At 39.9% G+C, this 23,899-nt stretch overlaps 2 protein-coding genes across 4 annotated transcripts; one reads left to right on the top strand and one right to left on the bottom strand.

Annotated features, from left to right (window-relative positions):
- taf1a (TATA box binding protein (TBP)-associated factor, RNA polymerase I, A) lies at nucleotides 1-13,877 on the bottom strand. 2 transcript variants are annotated; one of them, XM_073492291.1, is made up of 11 exons: nucleotides 5,656-5,887; nucleotides 4,949-5,114; nucleotides 4,409-4,572; nucleotides 3,991-4,104; nucleotides 3,689-3,887; nucleotides 3,325-3,446; nucleotides 2,688-2,846; nucleotides 2,372-2,438; nucleotides 2,102-2,225; nucleotides 1,831-1,985; nucleotides 1-940 (listed from the first exon to the last, which is right to left on the bottom strand). In XM_073492291.1, the coding sequence occupies exons 2-11, from the start codon at nucleotides 5,073-5,075 to the stop codon at nucleotides 894-896; spliced, it is 1,278 nt and encodes a 425-aa protein (XP_073348392.1). In that variant the 5' UTR covers nucleotides 5,076-5,114; nucleotides 5,656-5,887; the 3' UTR covers nucleotides 1-893. The 2 variants fall into 2 exon arrangements, with proteins under 2 accessions (XP_073348392.1, XP_073348393.1); XM_073492292.1 differs by lacking the exon at nucleotides 5,656-5,887 and adding an exon at nucleotides 13,855-13,877 and having other exon boundaries at nucleotides 802-940.
- Nucleotides 7,315-23,899, top strand: mia3 (MIA SH3 domain ER export factor 3). Of its 2 annotated transcripts, XM_073492289.1 has the most exons (28): nucleotides 7,315-7,480; nucleotides 8,649-8,782; nucleotides 8,880-8,966; nucleotides 9,095-11,222; nucleotides 12,878-13,207; nucleotides 13,600-13,736; nucleotides 16,918-17,049; nucleotides 17,231-17,252; nucleotides 17,343-17,431; nucleotides 17,526-17,603; nucleotides 17,784-17,894; nucleotides 17,978-18,049; nucleotides 18,142-18,246; nucleotides 18,351-18,473; nucleotides 18,581-18,668; nucleotides 18,776-18,828; nucleotides 18,953-19,043; nucleotides 19,165-19,303; nucleotides 19,505-19,667; nucleotides 19,763-19,798; nucleotides 19,905-19,972; nucleotides 20,616-20,701; nucleotides 20,972-21,085; nucleotides 21,750-21,812; nucleotides 21,900-21,946; nucleotides 22,031-22,099; nucleotides 22,539-22,923; nucleotides 23,117-23,899. In XM_073492289.1, the coding sequence occupies exons 1-28, from the start codon at nucleotides 7,360-7,362 to the stop codon at nucleotides 23,371-23,373; spliced, it is 5,328 nt and encodes a 1,775-aa protein (XP_073348390.1). In that variant the 5' UTR covers nucleotides 7,315-7,359; the 3' UTR covers nucleotides 23,374-23,899. The 2 variants fall into 2 exon arrangements, with proteins under 2 accessions (XP_073348390.1, XP_073348391.1); XM_073492290.1 differs by lacking the exon at nucleotides 22,031-22,099 and having other exon boundaries at nucleotides 7,316-7,480; nucleotides 23,117-23,471.

The raw sequence follows: 23,899 nt of genomic DNA, 5'->3' as shown, positions 1-23,899 counted from the left end.
TTATTAAATTGGCCTGCTGCTGGATGCAAGACTTTATTTCATGGTTCAGTCCAGAGGAGAGTAAGCACAGTGACTGAAGGCCAAAATCCTGAAACATTCTTAGCACGAAAATAATTTTTTTTCTTTCACAGAAAATGAATAGATGGCATCAAAATATACAAGGCACACTGAAACGTTCCAACTTGACAGCGATAGATTTAAACAACATATTAGCACGATAAACTGTGCAGAAATGATGATCTTTTAATGCAGGCATCTCTCAGATTCTGAGGAAAAGCACGAATACTCGAGGAAACATCTGAATATTTCAAAGATAATAGCCGCAACCACCTGTCAACACTCTGTCCCACTTCTGCTCGTCACACTGCTTAAAGGTCTGTGTTGATTTTTCTCACATGACATCAGACTCGACAGGAAGAAAAGCCCTCAGGTCGTGTGTTGTGTACACTCATTTGTGGCCTTAAAACGCGGTCAAAGATCAGCTGACTCGGCTTCCATTAAAATGTTTACACAAACCATGAAACCAACGTGAACATTCAGAGCTACACTTAAGTGGTCGTACCCTCCAGACTGAACGCCACTGAATAAACTACAGAACAACAGCTCCACGTGGTGGACAATCCAGTCTGTGCATCAATAATAAAATTCAAGATGCAATTTACCAAACATGAAGGAACAATTTTTGAAAAAGTAAAAAATATGGAGGTTCAAGTTTGATCTTGGCAACACATATCTACACATGTAGCTTCATGTAAAAAGTGCATTATTAAAGACTCTGTAGAGACTGTTCCTCATCGCGACGCCTCTGTCGGGTGGTTCCTGACAGAAGCTCAGCAGAAGCTCTTGATTGTAAGACACAATTTTGATGTTCTCTCTGAGTTCTTCTCTTAAGTTCACTCTCCACTGGTTTTCTGTCCAGCTGAGTACTTCAGCATGAGGTCTGTAAGGAGAAAGACATTGATGAATGGTGAAGCAACATTACACTGAAGATGCAATATGTAAGAATAGCCACGTCTTGAATACGTGCTACAAACAAAGGGCAGCATATCACCAGAGTAACTGCTTAGTGCTGCGAAATGTAGCTTAACTCAGTTAGCTGTGCAGCTAGCGGTCCAGACTGGGAGCTCAGAGTTGTATTACGAGAAAGGACGGGCTGGTGCTAGCTGGTTAGCATGTTCACTTCAGTAGATATGTCTTTATGCAATACGTGGATGTCTTTGACATATTGTTAAAACACTTATTTCTTAACATTCTGTTGATAATTTAGGTTTTTTTGTTTTGTTTTTTGCATATTGCTCATTTAAGAGCTACATGATGTGCAAGAGGCAAGACAATGGATCTCAGATGGATTCTTGATTAATCTGATTGATTGATCTGTTCTGTCATAGAGGAGTAAAGAAACCAGAAAATATTCACATTGAAGGAGCTGTAATCAGAATTTTGACTTATTTGTCCTTCAAAAAATCCTGAAACCAATTATCAAAATAGTTGCTGGTTCATTTAATAGTGGGCAATTATCAATTGTTGCAGCTCTATTGATTTCTCTTGAGGAAAAACTAATAAAACACAACGTTCTGTCATTTGTATTAGTTTCCTGTGCACAATAACCATGTGAAGTTTTCTTTTTTTATCTATCTTCAGGCTTCCCTTAATCGTAAAATGCCGAATATCTCAAAATACAATGTTTACAGCTTATAAAATGTGATCCTTCTGAAATCTCTGCTGTGTAATTACAGTTAACATTCAGGCCTGACTTAAGTAATGGTTAACGGTTACAGTTAACATCCTGATGTGATTTTATACACGTGGAGGTTTTCTTCATCTTCTTACCTGGGCAAAGGATTTTTGTCAGTGATGCCTTCACTTCAATGAGCTCCGGGTTCTCCTCAGAGTCTTTACTGGCGTGGAAGCTTGTGAAGTGCAGCGCAGGCCACCAGTCTTTTCTTACCGCCATTTTTTCTGAGACAACATCCTTCCAGTTCTCTCTGATTTAATACACAAATATACAGAAATACAACAATTAGTGACATATTAAAAAAAGGCTGTCCTTTAAGGTGAATCAATAATAGAAGTTCCAATTTCCCAAACAGTTTATACGTACTGTAACTGTAATTTTTGAATAATGGCTTTTAATCTCTTCCATACGTCCAGGTTGCTTCTCCAGCAGGCAAAGTCCAGCATTTCCAGAATGACTCCTAAAGCTTTCTGGAGGTCACTTTTTTTCTCTGAAGAAAACAAAACACAACACAACAATAATGGACATTATGGAACCGAGAAACATGAATTTGAATTTTTATATCAATAAAAACCTGATAAAACTGAACTTTTTGCTACATGGTAGATATTTAATTAAAATCAAACCTGTTTTTACCTGACTGAAGCAGGAGAGAGCTGTACTCCAACATCAACTCGTGGCTTGGGACTGACACATGAAGGATCTGCAGTGAAAAGAAGTGACATTTTAAGGACAAGTTTAACAAAGGTAATACCATAACTTGTACACAGTTTCACATCATTACAGTTGTATATCTGTCTTTACAATATCAGAAATACACAAACTAAAATACTGTTTAAAGTATCATTAACTGCAACCCAAACTAGAAACAAAGCAATAATTCAATAGTATATACAACCATTAAGAGATAAACTACATTTTTAGCTACAGTGCTTTTAATTAACAGTTGTACCTTTAATACTTTCATCAGTTTCCTGTCTGAAGTATTGTGCCGCTTTAAGTACTGGTACAGGTAGACATGTGCGTTGGGATTGGGTGGGAAAGTGTTGTCATGAGCATAGTCATTCAGGACTTTTAAAGCCTCCTCGTGATCCTCATAGAACTCCAGCATCTGTTAAAATACAACCACGGTTAAACAATAAGAAGAGCAGCGACGTCTCACTTGAATTTGGCCTGAAAATAAACAATAACAAGTCTGAAGTAACATTGAAAACATGAAGGACTGAAAGAAAGAAAGATTATTTCTTAAATCCAGAACATGAAACAGTCTGATGATTTCGAGATCAAAATGAAGAGTAGGTATGGCTGCAACTATTTTAATTATTGATCGATCTACGGTTTACTATTTACTCTTTGACAGCACACAATTCAGGAGTACTATTAAACAACAAAATATATTGCATTTCAGGGACTGGTAGCAGTGAATCTTTGCTTTAAAATGATGGAAGCAATTAACCGATTATCAAGATTGTTGCTGATTTTCTCTTAGTCGACTAATTGTTGCAGCTCAAATCTATTCTGTTTCATCTTGTGATATTACTAGTATATGCTTCTTTAATTAAATCAGGCAGTTGGGATTGAGTGCTCACCTCAACATAACTCAGTATGAAGGGATCCCAGACGCCCGGACTTTTCAAAATCTCCTTTATATTCACGGAGGCCTGTCTGAAGTAGTTGTGCATGTCTTGGTTATCACTAGAGTCAGGATAATCTGAGAACAGAAGGATTAGTTTACACTGTGTTTGAGACAAAAATACCAAGATTTTTTTAAATATTCAATCGCACAAGTGGGCATTTAGTCGAATGACTCTAACACTCTTTTTTTATATGAGTAGTTGCTGTGTCTGACCTGTAGGTGGCAGTATGACCTCACACAAGAGCTTGCAGCAGGTCTGGGTAATGGATATAAATGAATAATAGATGCTTTGGTTGTCAAGAAGCGTATCATCTTACCAGTTTGGGAGTGTGTGAACTTTTTGTCACACCAGATGATGTAATCCAGTAAACTCCTGTAGGCCTGGATCAGTTTAGTGCTCTGATACTGAGCTGCTGACTCCTTCCCATGCCTCCAACTTTCAGCAACAGACAGCTGACGCTTTGCATCCTCGATGTGGCCGTTAAGCATCAGGTGGAATGAATGTTCCAGACAGATCTACAGACGCAAAGGGACACGTCTCAAATGTGTTTCGGTAATGTAAAATAAAGTAATTCAACATGGCAGTGCACTGTGTCGTCAGGTCTACCAGCTAACATACCATCAGGTAATGTTTAACTCCGGAGTGTTTCATTCGTTCATAGATGTTGTTGTAGTCTTCCAGCTTTGAGTTTGGGTGATGATGAAGGATCTCAGTGCTGATTCTCCAAATAAGCTGGGGTGGAAGTTGCAAAAAGAGATTTAATATCAAGATGATTTATCAGATTGTTTACATAACCAATACTTTATGCATTAAAGGACTCAATTAAAATGTTTGCAATCTCTGCAAAGCTATTTTGCCTGGATGACTGTAAAATAATTCAAGTAGGTTTTTAGAAAAAGAGCTTTTGTGGCAAAATGTCTGTTCCTGCTGTTCTGTAGAATTATGTGTAGTAACTGGACTGTTACATTAAAAATATTGTCTCTATCCCTGTCTGCATGACACAAAAAAAGAATAACACAGACAAAACCAAATCTACCTCCTTGCACTGCTGAGCTTTGCCGTTGGTCGTGTCCTCTAACATTTGTGAGTAACACGCCATGTATTCTGCTGCTTCTTGCCATCTATGATGCAGCAGGGCTTCTCTGATCTGCTCCAGACAGACTCTCGTACTCTGGTGAAACCCAGTTTCCTTCGGTGTCTCTAAAGATAAAAAAGCAAAACTATAATTTGATGACATAAATAGCATTTGTCATAAACATTATTACCTATAGACAAAGAGTGATATGGGACTTTTAATGGTGATATCAATATTGATATTTAAAAGCGTAAAAAATCTGATGATAGACCAATAGACCTTTTGTACTTAAACACGTAACAGAAAGGAACATTTTCAAAAAGGATCCTATAAATTGTGACTAAGTTACACTAAGTTCTCTTGAAAAATATACAGAGATATCGATATACATCTTCAATAGGTTAATGTAAGCAGATATATTAGCCCAGATGATTTATCAGTCCCTCTTCAAAAGGTTCTACGTGTAAGCAGAACAATGTATGCAGGTACTGTACAACTCACCTTGACACGTGGGTTTAACCAGAGGGAGCTGTAACTTTTTCCTTCCTACTGAAGAGTTGTCATCTGAGGAAGCATTGTCATCCTCTAAGTCTTCAAGAGCCCCGAGCTCTTTTTCCAAGTCATCCATTATCAGCCAGAGACTCGGCTGAGATAGCTGCCTTTTTTCCTGCAGGGTAAAAAAATATGTGTCGGTGAGCAACTTACTAACAAGACATAAAGATTCCCCAGCTTCAAGCGCCATGAATCATCACTGAATGTTTGTTTTAACTATTGCTTAATCTGCTGATTATTGGCTCAATTCATCAATTAATCATTTCAACAATAAAACGACAGAAGGTAAGAGAAAAAAATGTGGAAGAAAGTCCAAGTTGATGTTTTCAAATTGCCTTTTCAGTATGACCAACAATCAACCCATCAACTAATCACTTAATCGATTTATCATTCATAGTGTGGAGTTCATTAAGGTGTAATAGTACATTGGCACACACTGATACACCAGTGGCAGCATTTTAGTAGTCAGTTTACAGTGAATTTATTCTACATTTGTAAAGGTGTTTTTATTCGAGGCTAACTCGAATAAAGCTAGTTAGCTAGCTGAATAAAAGTTCCCTCCGACAAACTACCCCTATTAGAAGATGATATATCTTTCGACAGGAAAGGCATATCCAAGCGTATCTCTTATAAAATAAGGGTAGCTCAGTTCCTACCTGCTGAGGAGTAACGTTACTCAGATGTCACTGGAGGTAAACAATGTGTAGCTGCTAACTAACGGCTAAGCTAACCTGCAACGGGAAGCTAACGCTCAAGTCCAACGCACAGTACCGATTCAGACTTTGAATCTGTGGTATTCTTGGGGAAAAAAGAATTATAATGCGGTGTCTAGTATTGAAGATTATTGTAAGGTCCGCATGTTGATAGCTAGTCAATACGGTAACAAAGGAAGTAGAGAGGAAAGCTACACAGCTATTGGTTGTTGTGACCGGAAAAGGCGGGGCACATAGGTTCTTCTTCTTCTTCTTCTTCTTCTTCTTCTTCTTCTTCTTCTTCTTCTTCTACTTCTTCTTCTTCTTCTTCTACTTCTTCTTCTTCCAAGCCACTGCTTGGTATCTATCTATCTATCTATCTATCTATCTATCTATCTATCTATCTATCTATCTATCTAGGTGTGTGCAAACATTTAATGCATTACAGACTGAATGTATTAGATGTTTGATCAGATTTTTGGTTTACAAAACCAAAATTCTGTTTCATTGTGTTGAAACACAATTGTTTGTTGGCAAAAAGATATATTTTTTAAAAGACTATTTACTATTTTCTATTGAATATGTTCACATTTGCTGCCCGAAGAAATTTATTTCTCAGGGAGGATGGATAATACGCCACCTACAATTGCGAGCTGGAACAAACTGATGTTTGAGATAATACCAATGGAATATCTAACATACAGATTTAAATGTAAAATTGATGATTTTTTTTAAGACACTACTTTAGATATATTGTTTGAATGACTAACAAATATTATGTTGAAAGGAGTGCTGGGTGGCAACAAAGAAAATTGGTGAACTGATATTTTTGGGGTGTGAGGTGGAATAGTAATAGTATTTTTTATTCAAATTTATAATCATTTATTTTGTATTCTTTCTCTTTAGATAGTTATTTTGTTGAAAACTGCCAAATGTAATGGGACTAAGCTTTTCCTTATCCATGTGTGCATGGAGACTGTGATAATGTGGCCATTGTTTGTTACATTTACATTTACATTTAGGGCTTTTAGCAGACACTTTTGTCTAAAGCAACTTACAATAAGTACATTTGTTGTGTTGTGGTTGTTTGTGTTTATGTTGAAAAGCATAATAAAGATATCTTGAAAAAAATACATATTTCTTTTTACTTTTACTTTTGTAATTGACTTTTTATTTCCATTTTCTGTTTTTCTCTGGCTATAAGGCTAAACTATTAAGTATTGTGGTTTTTTGTTTGTTTGTTTTTGTTGTTGTTGAAAATAAACATCTTAATCTTCTATTATCTTGACTCTAAACTACACATGGGCTCTGTGGATGATTTATGACATTACAATGCACCAGTTTAAATGTTAGTGAGTGAATAGTCATAAACATGTTGTTACATAACAAGGAAACCCAGCTTTTCACTCTCATAAACCTTTGTGTTCATAATGTCTGGATGTATGATGGATTCATCCATGAACGATGAGGCTGATAGTTTCTCTGTCACTGCATCTATCTGGCATATTGTTTCCCACAGTCCCTTGAAGCAGCCTGATGATCCCTGCTGCTGCTGTGAAAACCTCCGTGCCTACACCCAGCCGGATCTGATCTGCTGACGTGTCGGCTCCTTGTGGCCAGTGCTCATGCTCCAGCAGCAGAATCAAGCCAGTCAACAAAACTGCCAACATGGCAGCAAAACACTTCTACCGACAAGGCTTTTTATTACTTTTATTTAATTTTATTTCCACCGCAGCCTTGGAGAAACGTTTCTCCGACTTTAAGAGATGCGCCGATGAGGAGTGCAGCAGTAAGTTTCCAGGCTCGTTGGGTCTATTAGCTCAGCGGGACTTCAGGGATGCTTCTTCCCACATCCCGATACCACAGCTAGCCATAAACTGCGCCTTATCTCTTGACCTGTTGCCAGTCGATATATGCTATCTGTAAAGCCTCCGGGAGTTGTTGTGATGCTGTTAACCTGTGCGCTGCTTATTAAATTCACGGGAGGCTAACACTAACGTTAGTCGCTAGCCTGGGAAGGTTATTCGTTCAGACGCAGCCTGTGTTGGCTGGTTGCCTGGCAGCTCCGGCCTGCCTCAACGGATCGATAGGGAAGCGGCTAATGCTAGCAGCTAGCTAATTAGCCACCGGCCGGCTTGTTGGGTAAAGGCTGTGCTAGCACCTGAATAAACAATAGTTAACATTAGCTAACAAAGTACAAGCCTCGCCAGCTCTATTGTTAGCAACACTGACTTTGGTCGTGACTTCTCACCTTGTTGCTAATGCTACTTAACGCAAACTAACCTCCCTCTAGGCAGCAATTACCTCAAATCTGACGTTAGCTTAAGGCGACAAACTGATGGAGAATTCAGATTGGCGTACTTTTAACACAGGGTTGTTTCAGGTTGCATTGTTAGAGAAAAGCCAACACAGGACAAGCCTGAGGGGGATTGTTACAGCTGTTGTTACCTAAAATATCTTCAAAACAAAAGGCTTGTCAAGGTGATAAGAAACTGTTTTATTGGCGACATTTCATCAGGGACAGCTGGTTGTAAGTCATAAAACAGTCAAGACTAGACTGATTAACACCTAAAACAAAGGCATAACTAGATGAGTTATTGTGCTATTCATTCCTGTTTTATGAAGAGATGTTTTTAATCAACATAGGAGGACTAAAACCAGGAGATATGGGTTTTAATACCTACCGTGACATGCCACTTAGACAAAGTGTGCAGTTTACTCTTGTTTACTCAAATGCTCAACTGATTAATCATGAATATAAATGACAAAAAATGAATCAATATTATGAGTGAATCCAATCCATGTATCTCTATTTCCATTTTGTCTGGATGTGTCATGAAAAGTAGCTTCCTATTTGGCATTTGGCTTTCTTGAAATGAGCAGTACGAGAGAAATAACAATTTGATAAAGCATACCTTTCTGAAACAGAGCTGATGCTTCTTATTTTGCCTTCACAGTGCTTCTGTGTCGGGGAAAAGCTGTGGCAGATTTCTCAGGACCAGACTGTCGGTTCCTGTCTTTCAAGAAATCAGAAACTATCTATGTATACTACAAATTGTCAGGCAGAAGGGCCGACATGTGGGCCGGAAGTGTAAGTAAACTATGGTTATTGTGTAATCAGGAGTGGAAACATCTGAGTTCGGCTGTTTATTTATACTCAACATGTTCTCTTCTTGTATTGTCGATAGGTTGGGAGTGTCTTTGGCTATTTCCCAAAGGACCTTCTTGCAGTTAACCACATTTATACCGACAAAGAACATGAAATTCCAGCAGAGGTATGAAAATCTGTTGCTGACTCACTGAATAAATTAGTCAAAATGCAGTCTGAATACAGTGGAGCTTTCAAACGATCAACATAATAACAAAACATTTTTTACAAATACATTTTTTGTCTTCTTTTCAGGAAACAGATTTTGTCTGTTTTGACACTGGATTCGATAGGTTTGACAACTACGACATAGATTTACTACTAGGCTCCTCACTGCAGGAGAATGATAATGAAAATAAGGGAACATCTGACCAAAGCCAAGTGGCGGAGGATGCACAGGAAGAAACACAGCCATCAGAAGACGAGGCGACTGACAGTGAAACACACACCGAGCTTCATGATAGCTCTGAGGATCTTGATGAAGTCCCAGATAATCAAAGTGCCTCTTTAACGGAACCCCAAGTTGCAGCTGAATCACCTTCTACAGAAGAAGTAGAGTCCGAAGCAGCTACTGAAAGAGCTGCAGAAGACACAGAAGCTGTGCAAGAAAACCCAGCCAAGTCTGTTCTTGAGAATGTTTTGTCAGAAACGAGTGAAACCAAAGACACACCTGCAAAATCTGAAGTGGAATCTCTGGCCAAAGTTGATGTTGTTTCAGAAAACGACCCAGTCTCGATTTCTGAAGAAGTGAAAATCCCTGAGTTAAAAACTACGCTTGGAACAACTTTTGATGCCGTCACCACCGATGAAGACATCACCAAGAATGTAACCCCATATGAAGAGGAGGAAAGCGAATATATGGGGAATCCTCCTGAAGATGACGTTGATGTTATAGTTGGAACTCCATTGCTGCCTTTCTCTGAAGAAAGAGCGCCAGCATCTGATCACCTCAAAGAGCAACAGAGTCCTCCAACAACAGATGACCAAAAACCAGAGACCGCAGAGGAGAAGAACATGTGGACAACATTTGGAGATGCTGTCTTTTCAGTTGTAACTGGTGGAGAGACGACAGCGCATGATGTGAGCTCGGAGGAGGACGACGAAGATGACGACGAGGAAGAAGAAGTTGCTTTAAAAACCCCTCCGCATTTTGAGGAAGCAAAGAAAGACACAGACAAACTGGTATCACTAGAGTCACCAAAAGATCCAGAGATTGTAGAGCCAGTTCTTCAAGATCCTCCTTTCAACTTTGTACAGACAGATAATAAAAAAACAAACAGTGACTCTGAGGCTGATGGAGAAGTGATTGGACCCGAGGATGCTTGGGAGGAAACCTTGAAATCAACAGAAGAAAGTAGAATACCAGTGGATCGAGTATCACAAGATGATACTTCTGCTGTTCCTGAGGCTCGACTATCAGATGTTAAAACAGCTGATGAACCCTTTGAGCACAAAGAGGAGGAGGAGGAGGAAGAGGAGGAGGAAGAAGAAGAAGAAGGAGAAGTGTCGAAAGATTCAGAGGACGATAGTGATGACGCAGGTATACAGGACGGTCACTTTGCAATGGAGCAGCATGAGGATTACGACAATGAATTGGCAGAAAACGAAACGGCGACCGATCAAGAATTGGCCAGTACCGAAACTGAAACACATCTGGACCCATTCGCTAAAGAGAATTCAGATGTCAACAATGCTGAAAAGACAATAGAGGACAGCCTACCTAATCAGATAAATGACCATTTAGTCACAGATTTAGAGAGTAATAATAGTCAACCAGAATTACCTGTGGAGGAACCAGAGATTCATGAGGAACCTCTAACAGAGGAGTTGGAACAAGAGAAAGAGGAGGAGAAGGAAGAATTACTTGATGATGAAAATGCACTTTCTTTCTCACAATCAAATGACACAGACTCTGACGAACCCTCACCCGAAGATACACTGCCCACTGTGTCGACTCCAGAGCCAGAGTATAGCGATAGCGTGTTGAGACTCACTCTTCTTCGAGATCACTTCACGGAGGAGAAAATGGAGCGGATACAGAAGCTTCTGGGTCTCGAGAATCTCTTCAAAGTGGAAGCCATGTTCTCTGACTTGGACACAGAAATGCAGGCCACCCGTCTGTCACACACTGGTACCACGCAAGACATTGAAAATTCACTTGAGGGCATCCTGGAAGCCTCTGAGAACACTATCCTGGACGAGATTGAGAAGATGCTGGATAGCCAGGGCACGAAACACCATTATGACCAACATATGGACACAGATGAGGAGACTGAAATACTGGATGACTTCCAGGAGCTTGCATTCAGCCTGCGACAGAAGTATTCAACAGCCAGTGACAGCGCGCCTTTGGCAACGGAGAAACCCTCCTCTCTTGACCAAGGTAGCTTTGATTTTATTATTTTAATTTGAGTATCTGGTATAGATAAGGGTTGTAGGATTGACTCCTTTGTGACTGGTAGAGTCAGGCCTTACCACTGAATATTCTGTTTTAAATACTGATAGGGGCCTTTCACAGACAAGTACAGCCTATTGCATCAGCTTATGATTCGCAGATGAAGTGAATGCAGAATTTGATACTGTGGCACAGCAGATAAGACGAGTATCTTGTTTCTTGATATATCCAGATTGTTGTTTAAAGGGATTGTAGTTCGCACCTGGGATCAGGACATGTCTCAAGTGACCATTTATGATAGCGTTTCAATTCAATGCCAGCAAGGAACAAAAAAAAAGAAATATGTTTTTGCTTGGCCATACAAAAAGAGAAGATCATTACACCAGCTATTTGATACCTCACCTTTTTTAACCCTGGAAATATTGTCCTAGTTGTTTTTTATTATTCAGGTTACACCTAACGATCTGCAGATTATTTCAAAGATATCATATTATGCTCATTTTCAGGTTTATGCTTTTATTTTGGATGTCTACTAGAAAATGTTTACTTGCTTTAATATTCAAAAAACACATTATTTTTCATACATATATCCATTGCTGCAGTCAAATTTTTTTGGCTGAGGGTGTTGATAGTATAGTTTTGACATCACAATCTTATGGAAGTCCTAATGGCTCGTTTTAAGGCACAGTTTCTGCATACAGCTGTGTGAGTGTCTGTGGATTGAGTGTTTTGAAACTTTCACAGTGTTTAAATATCACCTAGACTTAATCAAAAAATGAAGGAAATCTCACTTTCTACAGTATAGAGCCTTTTAATGAGTAATTGATAAGTTGTTTTGTCTAAAAAAAAATTTTAAAAAATGGCCAAAAAATAAAAAGACAAATGGTCATCACAGTTTCCCAGAGCTGTGACGTCTTCAAATTTTGTCCAACCTACAGTCTAAACCCTCTCTCTCTTCTTTTACCATCATAAATGATAAAGAAAGCAGCAAATTATTTCATTTAAGAAGCTGGAACCATCAAATGTTTGATATTTTTGCTCAAAATATGACTGAAACAATTCATCAATTAGCGAGATAGTTGGTAAATTTTCTTTGGATCGACTAATCATTTACTCGACTAATGGTTGTAGCAGCTCTAGTCATAATCACTTCAACTCTACTAAATGTACTTGTTTTTCAGGCTCTGTGGGCTCTGCAAAGTTAAATAAGTTGACTCTCAGTGTGGTAGCTAGCTCGAGCCATTTGATCCAACAGTATCGTGCTTTGGCTGACCTCTCGCCTGCATCAGCCAAGATGCAATTTAGTAGAGTGTGTACACATACACTCATGATTTAAAATAGTTTGGTTGCTGTTGATGACTGTACTAGCCCTACATTTCAGTGTTTACTCTCACATTAAAGAGTTAAACTGACCTCCCACTAAACAAACACTGCACTCGTTACTAAGCCATGGACCACACCTGCTGTAATTAGAGCAAATATGTTTAATCAAAACCAGAGCTCAACAAAGTAAAAAATTAGATCTATCAGGAATACAATCCTTTCTAATAATAAGAAACTTTTTGGAGAGACCTGGAAATGTACATCTTTGACTAATCCCTAATTGCCCTAATTTGATTTTATTGTTGTTGTTGTTGTTGTAGGTCAACATGAATTAAACATAAAAGATGACACGCCCCACATTGTTGAACAAGAAGAGGTTGACAGAGTCCCTGAGGCTGAGAGTGACAACAACCTCACAGTAACAGATCACAAGGAAAGCCCATCAGAGACTAAGGAGGAGCAGTTAGTTTTGGATGAGGTGCACAGTGGACCGGATGTCAGTGTGAAGGAGGATGGCAGACACTTTAATAAAAACAAAGACAATCAGCCAAGTTTCAGTGCATCAGAAGAGATGCAGAAAGTCCCTCAAGCAACCCTGGAAAATCCCTTGGACATGGGCCTTGGTATTGAGGTTGATCACTCGCCTTCAGGTGAGTAAGCTAAATGACATAAACTTTTAATCTTTAAAGATCGCTGGACTGGAGTACTATTTCTGCCAAGCCCTCATCTTAAATTTGACATTTCTATTTAAAAATCGTCACTTTTTTTTGGCCTGTTGTGAGCTCATTGGACATCGGTTACAATAGAGTATATAGCACAAGTAGGTTCAAAAGTTGATTCTTTAGGTCAGCTGTTAAGGTCTACCACCTTTGAATTTATCACGTTAAAGTCATATATGAGTCTTGTTCTGTCCTTGTTCCTGGTTTTGATTGTTGTTGATAATCACATGACACTTATTTCTAATGCATTGGATGAAAAACGCGTCACTTCCTCTCTTCATAGCACACATGAACTGACTAATGTGTCAATTGTGTTCCACCAGGCTCTGTGGACACCATGGAACCAGTGCCTGATATTCAAGAAGAAGAAGAACAAGCGGGATTATTTTCAAATGGAGTTGTTTACATGGGCTGCATCCTTTCAATGGTGAAGAGTAAAATTACAGAATGGACCACTGAGGTAAGTCAAAGAATCATAAGCTACTGTGAAAGCAAGCTTTGTCTGCTAAAGTGATTAAATGTTAGCATTTAAAAGGACAGTCCACTTCCAAATCAAAATGACATACTTTTCCTCTTACCTGTAGTGCTTTTATCCATCAGTTGATTTGGTGTGAGAGGCTCGTGCTTATGACAGCACTGAAAGTATACTTTAATGGCGCACTCCTCGGCTGAGCGGTAACGTTAGTTGACGTGGTTAGCTAGCCTCTCATCCATGAGTGGTGCATGGCGATATGGTTGTAACCAGGTCAAGATTTCTGGAAAGAGACACTGCTGTTGAGTGTGTCAAGTGTATTTTTTTGGAGTAAAACAAGCCGAGCGTCATCTAGTCCCATTATATTCGAGAGAAGGCAGACATCTTGAAGGCCAGTATCTCCAAAACTCAGTTACTCACACCAAAACAATCTGGATGGATAAATAGCATTACATGTATGATGAAACATTTGTGTTTTTGATTTCGGGATGAACTCTCCCTTTGGATCCACAAAATCATCCACGGAGAAGAAGGGCACGGTCACAATTGCCCATTGCCTGCCTATGTTGAATGTGGGCAGTGCAGGATGTGACATGCAAAGAATTCGTTTTTCTGTTTTGTAGTTTGTTTAAGGGGCCCAACCACACACACCCACACACCTTTTGCTATTGGTCATAGCTGCAACCTTGCGTTGCCCCTTCACTCATATAGAAGTGAAGTGAACGGGAGGCAAATATTCCCCACTGTTAATTTCCTGCATGTGTGACCGTGCCTGAATGCTGCAAACCACACATGCTGATGGCATGTCTGAAACAATATTAGAAACAGGAAAAAGTTCCCCATTTAAAAAAAAAAAAAAAAAAAAAGTTAAAAAGTTCTCACCTCATTTTATAGTTGTTTATCATGCAATGACATCATGAGGATGTCCCAAAAAGGTTCAGATTTTGTTTGAAAATAACAGTTTTACAAATATTACTTAGAGATGAAGAACAAACCCTCAGATATATATTGTCACTAATAACTGTGCTATTTCTCTTGAAGCAATGTGAGCACTTGCATTCTCCTGAATTCATACATTAAATCAGTAATTACAGCGAAAAGTCAGATTTCCGATTGTCCCTGAACGCTCCGCGGCCCTCCCCCTGTCTTGTTGACTGTCGCGGTGTAGGCTGAAGTTCAACACAGCCGGTGCTGAGCTGGCTACTAGCACGACCCGGCGGGCCGTATTGTGGCATGGAAAGGCAGATAGCTATCATAAGACACAGCCGTAAGATGAACTCTGTGCTGTCGCGTTAATTTTGCTTCTTAATCGCTTTTTTTTACTTAAATTGTTGTCCTCATTTGAACCTCCAGCTCAGCTAACGTCTCCGGCTCATCGCCTGATTTTCTGATAGTGAATGATACGACGAGTCATCTGTAATTCACGTCAGCCAGCTGTTGTTGCCAAGTCCTACTCAGCACCTGTGTCGACTATCTAACGTTGTCGTGGTTCTCAAGGACACAATTTCTTATTTTTCAGACCGTGTTGCCTTTAACGCTAACAGCTTACGTTAGCTTCACTGTACACTTAACTTAAGAGGATAGCTAACGGTGACGTGCTAGCAAGCTAATATCTGTCAAACTAGCATACTCGGGCTAGTTCCGCTCTTGTTTCAAAGGCTGGCATGGAGAGTGATACAATACCCCGACCTGTAATGGAACCGGATCATGTTTACGTGTTTTTTCTAAAGCAGCTGCAACATGTAAGTGAAAAGATTAGCTTGTCTGAGTCCTGTGTGTAATACTTATTATGCTAGCATGGCCTGCTTACGTGTTAATGAACATATGGCTGATGCACATTCAGCCAAACGTTATTTACTCACCAAACGACCACATGCAGGAGATGTTGCTTCTTATATGTTGACAAAAGATCTTTAACTTCCACATGGGTCTTTTAGTATCTTCTTTTCTGTTTAGATGCGAGTTTGAATTCCCTTAAATGTAGCATGATTATAGTCTTGCCTCTCTGCATTGCTATATTGGAAATAATAAACTTTTAAAATGCAGGTGAGTGGAAGGGCTGAAGCGAGCATGTCAAATCCTCCACACAATGTGTGGTGGTGATTTATTTGTAATCCCTTGATTTCATTAAAGACATAGAGTGTGTTTGTTCCTGTCTGAATGGCCTCATGCTCAGTTCAAAGGTTGCTTTGTGGTTGGTGCAATAAGCAGAACTCTTCTTGGTACGACTGGACGATAATGAAGTGGTCACATCATGCTCCATTTGGCTGTTGATATGAATCTGAATCTGAATTAAGTGGAAAATAAACCCCACCTGTGGTCTAAATGATCGCTGTTTGAATTTGGATGTAGGAAGTGAGTATTAGAAATTGGTTTCCTGCCCCAGTGACGTACTTTAACAGCAATTTTCACAGTAATCTTCTTAATACCCTCTTTAGTAAGGCTGTCACGATTCTCCACTTCAATGATTTAATTTGGCTTTAAATTTTTAGGGTCACTGTTCAGTTAAATTCTCCATTTGAACCTTTTTTTTGCCTGTCTGTGCTATTGTTGGACAGTGAAGTCTTGATATTTTAAGTTCAACAGATGATTGGTTTTATGCCCTGACAACTGTTATTCACATTATCAAATTCTTCTATTGAAAGAGTTGGGGGTAAAATGTTATAATTTGTGACCAGTCATTGGGAACAAACAAAAACAAAGAAGAATCACTAGATGCCAGAAGGGTAACTCTAAATTGTGACACTACCTGAAATACATGGTGTAAGGACATTGCTTGCTACTGTACCTGGTTTTATTATAATTGTATGGTAATGCTCTGATATCTTGACAAGCTTTCTTCTCAGTGTTGTGAATGGATTAACAGATCACTCATTACTCTTTTCTTTAGTTTTTCATGACATTTACGTCAATGAATACAGGGTTTCTAAGGGTACAGGTAAATATTAGAAGTTGTCTTGAGGTTTAACCACCTGTATGTTCATTAGAGAGTCTCACTGAACAAATATTGACTCTGTTTCTCTGTCTCTATTTTTAGTCTTGTCATAATATTCAGATTTAAATCACAGTAAGAAGGGCAACGATAACATTTCTCCCCTCATTTATTGCATTTCTTACTGCTGATCATGTCTTTGATCACTGTTGAATATTGTTGTTTGTGTGCCATCAGATAATCTCACTACTCCCAGAAGAGTGGAAGCCGGGGGAAACCTTGTATGGCTGTCCTTGGCAAGCTGTTGTCATCACCGCTTTGGTTGGAGTAGTGACCTTCACCCTCTTCTTCTGGAGGACCGTGTTGGCAGTAAGTGTTGTACTGTTGCCTCTCTCATCTCTGCTCAAATGTGTGTTATGATGTGCCAACAACGAAACAAGAAATGGCATAAAATTAGATCATGCTGCTACAAACTGTATTGATCAGACATTAAACTGATCTGAACTAATCAACTTATTTGTTTCTTTATTTGTTTTCTAAATGTTTTCAGGTGAAGAAGAGAGAATATCTTGGTGAGTCTTATTTGTTTTTTTCATTTTGCATTACATGACAAAAATTCAGAAGCATAAAGTCTAAAAGATTTTGTACTTTTGTCGTCACAGTGGATGAAAAAAAGCTGACAGAGCAAATGCAGGCACTCAAAAAGGAGAAGAATGATGCTGTCACCAAAATGTCTGAACTCCAGAAACAGGTGAGCTTTAAATAAAATGTGATCAAATATCTATAAGTTACTTTTGGTTGAAGTGAATGTTTTGATTTCTCAATTGTTTTTTTCTTTTTTAAAGACTGAAAAACTGAAAGAAAGTCAAAAACAGTCAAAAGAAAAAGTTAGTACTACAATGAAAAGGATACAAGACCTTGAGGTGAGCACTAACGATTGTTTTTGTCTTGTGGCTGTGTGTGCGTTTTTAAGAATGAGGAAGTGTACCTACTGTATCTGTAAATTGCTTATGGATGTTTTGTGTCATTTGGTCATCGCTTAAAATGGCTTCTCATTTTGTCAACAAACTGTCAGTGAAATTTCTGTTGTTACGTCTTTGCAGAGTAAAGTTTTGGAGGCAGAGACACTGAACGATAACATGGCAGAGGAAAAGAACAAATACGTGAAACTACTTGAAGAGGAGAGGGCAAACTGTCTGCAAAATGAAACCAGGGTAACTATTTAATATTTTTAACTTCCTGTCATAGCTTCAAGTGTTGCCTCAGATTCATGATGCCTGACGGGTTTTTTTAACAGATCGAGAAATTGGAGAAGTCAAACGAGAAGCTACAGCTCAGCAGAAAAAGGATTCAGGAAGCTCTTGCCAAGGTACGAGTCGTTGCATAATCTTCCACACATTGCAAGATCACATGAAGCTTGTGGTTTCAGCTTTTCTTATTAACTGCATGTCTTTATCACAGACTACTGTCCTCCTGGATGAGGCCAAGATTCGGGAAGATGCCCGAAACGTTCAGCACAAATGTCTTGAGAAAGATTATGCAGCGCTGAAAGAAGAAAATAAAACTGTAAGACAACATGTAGACTGAATCTAACATTATGATCTGATGAAAAGCAAAATTCTACATGTTGTTTTTCTGAGGCATTCTCATGACGTTTCCTATTCTTACAGCTAAAGGTTAATATTAAGGGCTGGGAGGACAAACACAAGGAGCTGAACGAGCAGATTAAAGTCTATCAAAAGGCCCAGAAAGAGTTGGAGGACTCGGTGGTGCTCAAAGATCACAACGTGGAGGTCAGGGTTGTATTTTTTTGAAAACTACCATCACAATATTTCATGGTTGTACATATTAGTTGCATCAAATTATTAACTAACCCTGACATAAAAATGTCTCCTGGCAGGTGCTGTCTGAACTTCTGGCAGACCTGGACGCTTGTGATTCCCAAAAAGGTGACACCAAAGTTTTAGCCAATGGAGAAGTTGCACCTGGTGAGTCTGTTACTAACTTCAGCGTCAGTGCTATTGTTGTCAGTCGCAGTATAAATGATGTTTAGCATCCTACCAAGTGGTTAACAGACCTTTAATGTCTTTTTCAGACAAGAAGACAGCCATAAAGAACCGGATCAAGCAGATGATGGATGTTTCTCGGGTAAGATGTCAAGATAACAAAGCTCACCGTAGAACTGGAAGACAAATATTAATACTGATATTTTGTAAGCGTTAACCTGCTTTTACAGTGATGTGTTTATTTTGTTTCAAATGTTCCAAACCAGGTCCAGACCACTCTCTCTGTGGTTGAAGAAGAGCGCGACCGCTTCATGAGCAAACTGCTGAACGAAGAAAAGACTAGAAAGTCACTGGAAGGTATGTTGGTTATGTTTCTTTTGATTAAAGCTGTTTTTCTTAACAGAATTGCATAAACAAGAAGCCTCTGAATGACTTTCTTCCTGTTTCTCTCTAAACACACCGTTATATTTTGCAACAGAGCAACACCAGGAGCTCGAGCACGCAATCGCAACCCTCAAAAGCGAGAAGAGCCATGTTGAAAACCAGTTCAAAATCCTCCAGCAGAAAAATGAAATCATGGTTGAAATGTATCAGCAGAAGGAAAACGCCTTGCAGCAGTAAGTGAAGCCGTGACAGCTGATCAACACTTTTATCAGCTGCTGAAGAATAATCTGCTGTCATTTCACCATCATGAATATGAATTAGCTATGCTGTTTTAGCATAATCCAGTCGAAACATCTCTTGATTAAAAGCACGTGTCTTTGAAGTGGAGAAGATGTGTTACTGGCGTTCAAAGAGTTGTTTCTGCGGCTTCACAGGAGATTAACGAAGGAAGAGTTGGAGCGACGCAGCAAAGAGAGTATGCTTACTGAGGTGGGAGGAAAAGCTGTCGAGGCCGAGGAGCAAGTTAAACTCTTAAGGCAACGCATTAATGAAATGGAGGATCAGATGAAGAAGACTGAGGAAGTCTATAAAGAGCAGGTAGACTCTCAGAATAAAGATGCAGTCATTTTTAAATGAGCAAGTAAAAGACAAATTCATAACTGAATGTTTTTGTTTTCTTTCTTTTTTTTTAGATAAAAGAACAGGAAAACAAAACTCACTCAAACTGGGTATGTTACACAGATTGATTGCACTAATGCCAATATGCTTTAAATAGTGTCTTTCAGTTCAATAATAAGATTCTACCTGCACATTAAGTTTTCATTCTGTCTCCAGGTAAATGCTCGTAATGCAGAGCGAGCTCTCAATCAAGAGAAGCTCGAAGCATCAAAGCTCCGTGAGAAGTAAGTAAAATTACAGAATTTTTTTTTTTTTTTGGTAAAGTGTGAAGGTTTCCGGGTAGTACAGCAGAAATCTAAAGGATAACTCCACCAGTTTTACACAGGAAGCTGCATGTAATCTGATAAATTGCCTCCAGTGATGTCACTTCGTGGTTAAATTGCGTTGTGGGTTTTGAAAGAGAAAAAGGAGAAGTTGTTAAACTGTCTATAAGAATGCAATGTTAGACCACTGGACTGCTTTTCAATACCTGGCACCTACATTACCCACAATGCATTTTCAGCCACATCACTGGAAGAAATTTATCAGACTACATGCAGCTTTCTCTGGAGCCAAACAAAGCATTTTCATACATGCAGTGGTAGTTCCCAAGACATGTAAACACACTTTAATGTGTAATATGGGTGGACTTGCCCCTTAAGCAAAATCACTTGTTCCAGCTCCTTAATTGTGAGCATTTTCTCTATGTAATCTCATTGTAAATGTAATATAGTTTGGTTTAGGGTGGTTGGTTGGACAAAAGGAGCAATTTGATGGTGTCACTTTGGGCTCTGAGACATGTTCTTTATTATTAATCAATAATGAAAATAAAAGTTAGCCTGCACCACTTATTTTCATCTAACCTCTTTTTCTTTTGCCCATTAACAGACTGGCTGTACTGACCTCCCAACTGAACGAGCGCCGCGCTCCTCTCTTCAGACCGAACTCTGGACAAAATACAGGCCCTCGCCAAGGTAACCCGCCCACAACCCCTGCCTGTTGTTATCTTTCATTGGGATAGTTCTAATCCTCCAGAGCTTTAAGAAAAAGCAGTTGTCCTCTAATAAAATCCTGCATTTCCTTTTTTCCTGTATTTTGTTTTTGCTGAATGAGAAGGAGGTTGTTGTGATTGTACATTTGTCATTTCGAAGTCAGAGCCTGGAACGAGGAGCTCTTCTTTGCACCAATTGTGTATTATCAGCCGTTTGTTTTCCTTCAGTAAATGGATGGTTTGATCATAACAGGTGATTCATATGGGCCCTCTCCTGTGAGTGGGGGTGCACCATCCCCTCCACTAATGATAGAGGGTCCCAGGCGCCCTCCCTCTGCCCCAGTGGGGCGAAGAATTGACCCGTATGGTGAGTCCCAGCGGATTACTTCACCTTCTCTGATCTTCACCACTGTTGGACACCATCCTTCTGCTGCAACCTGGTGTCCTTCACTCTCTCCTCTTACCCACCTGACTTCCTTTTTCCTTTCAGCCCTTTCACCTTCTTGAGTTCTTCCTTTTATTTCTTCCCAGTGTGTTTTACATCCTGCTTCTTCCTGGTTCCTCTATCTTCAACTCCCGTTTTCCTGCTCTTGTTTCTTTCAGTTGAATCATCTAGAAATGTGTGTATTGTGGAGGATCTTTTCTTGTGTTGCTGTTCAAATTTGCTTCACCTTTTAGTTCTTTTAAAGCCCCTAAAAACATGTTTTCTCATTCAGCTTCTTAGTCTAAGCATAAGCGTCCTGATGAAGCAGATTAGCCAAAGTGGTTGGGTTTTTCTTTTTCAGGTATAACCTTTTGATCCTGGCTTTTGTAGCAATGAATTAAAGAAAATTAAATTTCAAAAGTTTTCAGGGGCTTTAAACTCATCCAGAACACTTCGTTCCTCTCAGATTGTCCTCGAGTAGAGATGACCAACATTTTCCCTTTAGTTTCCTCTGCATTTCTCTTTTACATCTGCGTCTTTCCTGGAAAAGTGCTCTAGTATTGAGAGATGTCCTTCTTCATTGAATCTTGTTTTCCTCTCCCCTCAGGTCCACGACCTCCATCAGACCCACATGGCCGTTACCCTGACAACAAACACATGTCTGGGATGGGTATGTCTTCTGCAGTCTCTGTTTTCTAAAGAGTTCACCTTTTCCTTTGTACCTACCTCCAACACTGTGCTGTTTCTCCTCTTTCAGACATGATGGGCCCCCGTAGCTCCTCACCTGCCAACATGGACATATCTGTAAGTGTTTTTCTAACCTGATCAGACTCATTTTTATATTTGCCTACCTACATGTCCGTTATGTATGTCCTTGCTCTAAAACAGACACAAGCAGTAGATCCACAGATAAAAGCAGAGACACAGGCTGAGGCCTCCACAGAGAGTCCAGAGCCAGTGAGTATAGAGGCTGTTCAGTCCAGGTGTGGAGGTGTATGCCAGCACCCCCTCTTCCCTAAAGCTGCATCTGGGAGGAGGTTCAAGGCGTTTTTGCTTCACTGGGGATGACTTAACTTTTTGGGCTGAGCGTGTGGTTTCACCTCTCCTCACAGCACTGAATGGGTCTAAACTTAAGATGAAATGTGTCTTGGAAATTTTTAGGAACTGTGAATGTTGCAAGTATGTGTGTCAGAGGTTAAATAAATGTGTGTGGTTTGTTTTTTTCATCCAAATAATCATGGTGTGTGGTTACTGGTCACGTGATTGAGCCCTGGCAAAATGCACTATTTGTTGGGAGTAAATTGGTTTGTGGATCTTCACTGCATGACTGATATTTTAATCCATCACTCACAGGACTAACAAATTCCCTTTTTTTGCTTTCATCTGTCTTCTTCAGGGCCCTGGATCCTTCCTAGCATCTCCGATCAGGGACTCGCCAGGCCCCATGGTCCAAGGACCTCCACCCGGCCCTGGGCCCCATGACCAGCTCCCCCCTCCTGGACCCCACGGCCGTCTGCCACCTCCTGGACCTTACAGACCTCCACGACCCGGCCTCTATCACTTCCCGCCTGGTCCTCATGGGCCTCCACTTCCAGCCAACGGACACCCAGGCATGCCCCTGCCTGGACCAATGGGAGGAGAGTTTGGGCCTCGACCTGCCAATGGACATGCCTTCCACCCCAGGCCAGGCCCTGGACATGTCATTGATCCAAGGGGTCCACCAATGCCACACTTCCGTCCCCCTCCGCCTCATCACTTTGGACCGGTGCCTCCGCCACACGGTGCGTTCTGCTCTTTCTTTCCAACACATCATCACACCACTGAGTAGTGCTGGTTAGTTTGAGTGCTAAGACCCAAATATAGGTTACAAATGAACTAAGAAAAGTCTGTTGGTTAATTTTTGCTGTCAACGTTTTTCGGCCCGTCTATCCCCATCATATCATTAATATTTCTCTTCACAATTGTTCCGTCCAGTTGTCCGTGGACCTATGGGACCACGTCCACCCATCCCTCCTGACATGCGCTACCAAGGACCGCGTGACCACACGGGCCCACCAATGAACCTGCCTCCAGGTGTCCCTCCCCATCCTGCACATGGTGATGCTTACGGTCAGCCTGCACACGATGCCCTCCAGAACTCAGCAGGAGCTCACAGCGGCCCCGGACAGGACCTGCATGTGAAGCAGGAGGCCCCTCAGGACTCAGCGAGGCCAGCCATGGTCAAGCCTTAAAAATGCCGCCAGCTACGGCAGAGGACTTGAACTTACCCCGAAAGCATCACATTAACAACCAAGATCCAGAGACATAGGTCATGATTATTTCAGTTATAAAAGAAAAAACGCAAATTATGTTTATTAAAAAAAAACAAAAAAAAAACATGGTCCTTAATTAAAGCATCATCAATAATTGTGTCTGAATGAATATGAGTTAAAGAGGGTTACCACTTTTATAAACAGCTTATTGTGCAATAATAATTCATTATAAGCCAGAGGATTTTCATTTCTGTTGATCTTTTAAAAAAATTATATAGCAATGATTTTTAAGGGGCGAATTTTTTAATGTCATTTCCTGTGGAAATTATTTTAAAAAAGGAGAAACAGGAGGGAGGTTTAGCTTCGAGCATTTCAGGAATACCATCATTTCCCAAAGCTGTTGCGCTAGAACCGACTGTAAAGCAAAATGTGTAATTTGATGGCCAGATGTATAACTTATTTTACTATGTTGGTAGAACTTTTAATAATAAAGAATGTAAAAGCT

Source organism: Pagrus major, chromosome 22, assembly GCF_040436345.1.
Source record: "Pagrus major chromosome 22, Pma_NU_1.0".
NCBI classification, from domain to species: domain Eukaryota; kingdom Metazoa; phylum Chordata; class Actinopteri; order Spariformes; family Sparidae; genus Pagrus; species Pagrus major.
The sequence above is the reverse complement of the archived record's forward strand: the minus strand, read 5'-3'. Positions and strand labels throughout refer to the sequence as shown.

What these genes read in the sequence shown, in the direction of transcription:
- taf1a (XM_073492292.1), bottom strand. Translation starts at nt 5,075, where the DNA reads ATGGATGACTTGGAAAAAGAGCTCGGGGCTCTTGAAGACTTAGAGGAT. An exon ending in GTTCACACACTCCCAAACTG is followed by an intron (nt 3,447 to 3,688) that starts GTAAGATGATAC and finishes TTCTGTTCTCAG; the next exon opens with ATTATCCTGACTCTAGTGAT. An exon ending in CTCTCTCCTGCTTCAGTCAG is followed by an intron (nt 2,226 to 2,371) that starts GTAAAAACAGGT and finishes TGTTTTCTTCAG; the next exon opens with AGAAAAAAAGTGACCTCCAG.
- mia3 (XM_073492289.1), top strand. Translation starts at nt 7,360, where the DNA reads ATGGCAGCAAAACACTTCTACCGACAAGGCTTTTTATTACTTTTATTT. An exon ending in TTCAGGAAGCTCTTGCCAAG is followed by an intron (nt 18,050 to 18,141) that starts GTACGAGTCGTT and finishes TCTTTATCACAG; the next exon opens with ACTACTGTCCTCCTGGATGA. An exon ending in CCACAGAGAGTCCAGAGCCA is followed by an intron (nt 22,100 to 22,538) that starts GTGAGTATAGAG and finishes TGTCTTCTTCAG; the next exon opens with GGCCCTGGATCCTTCCTAGC.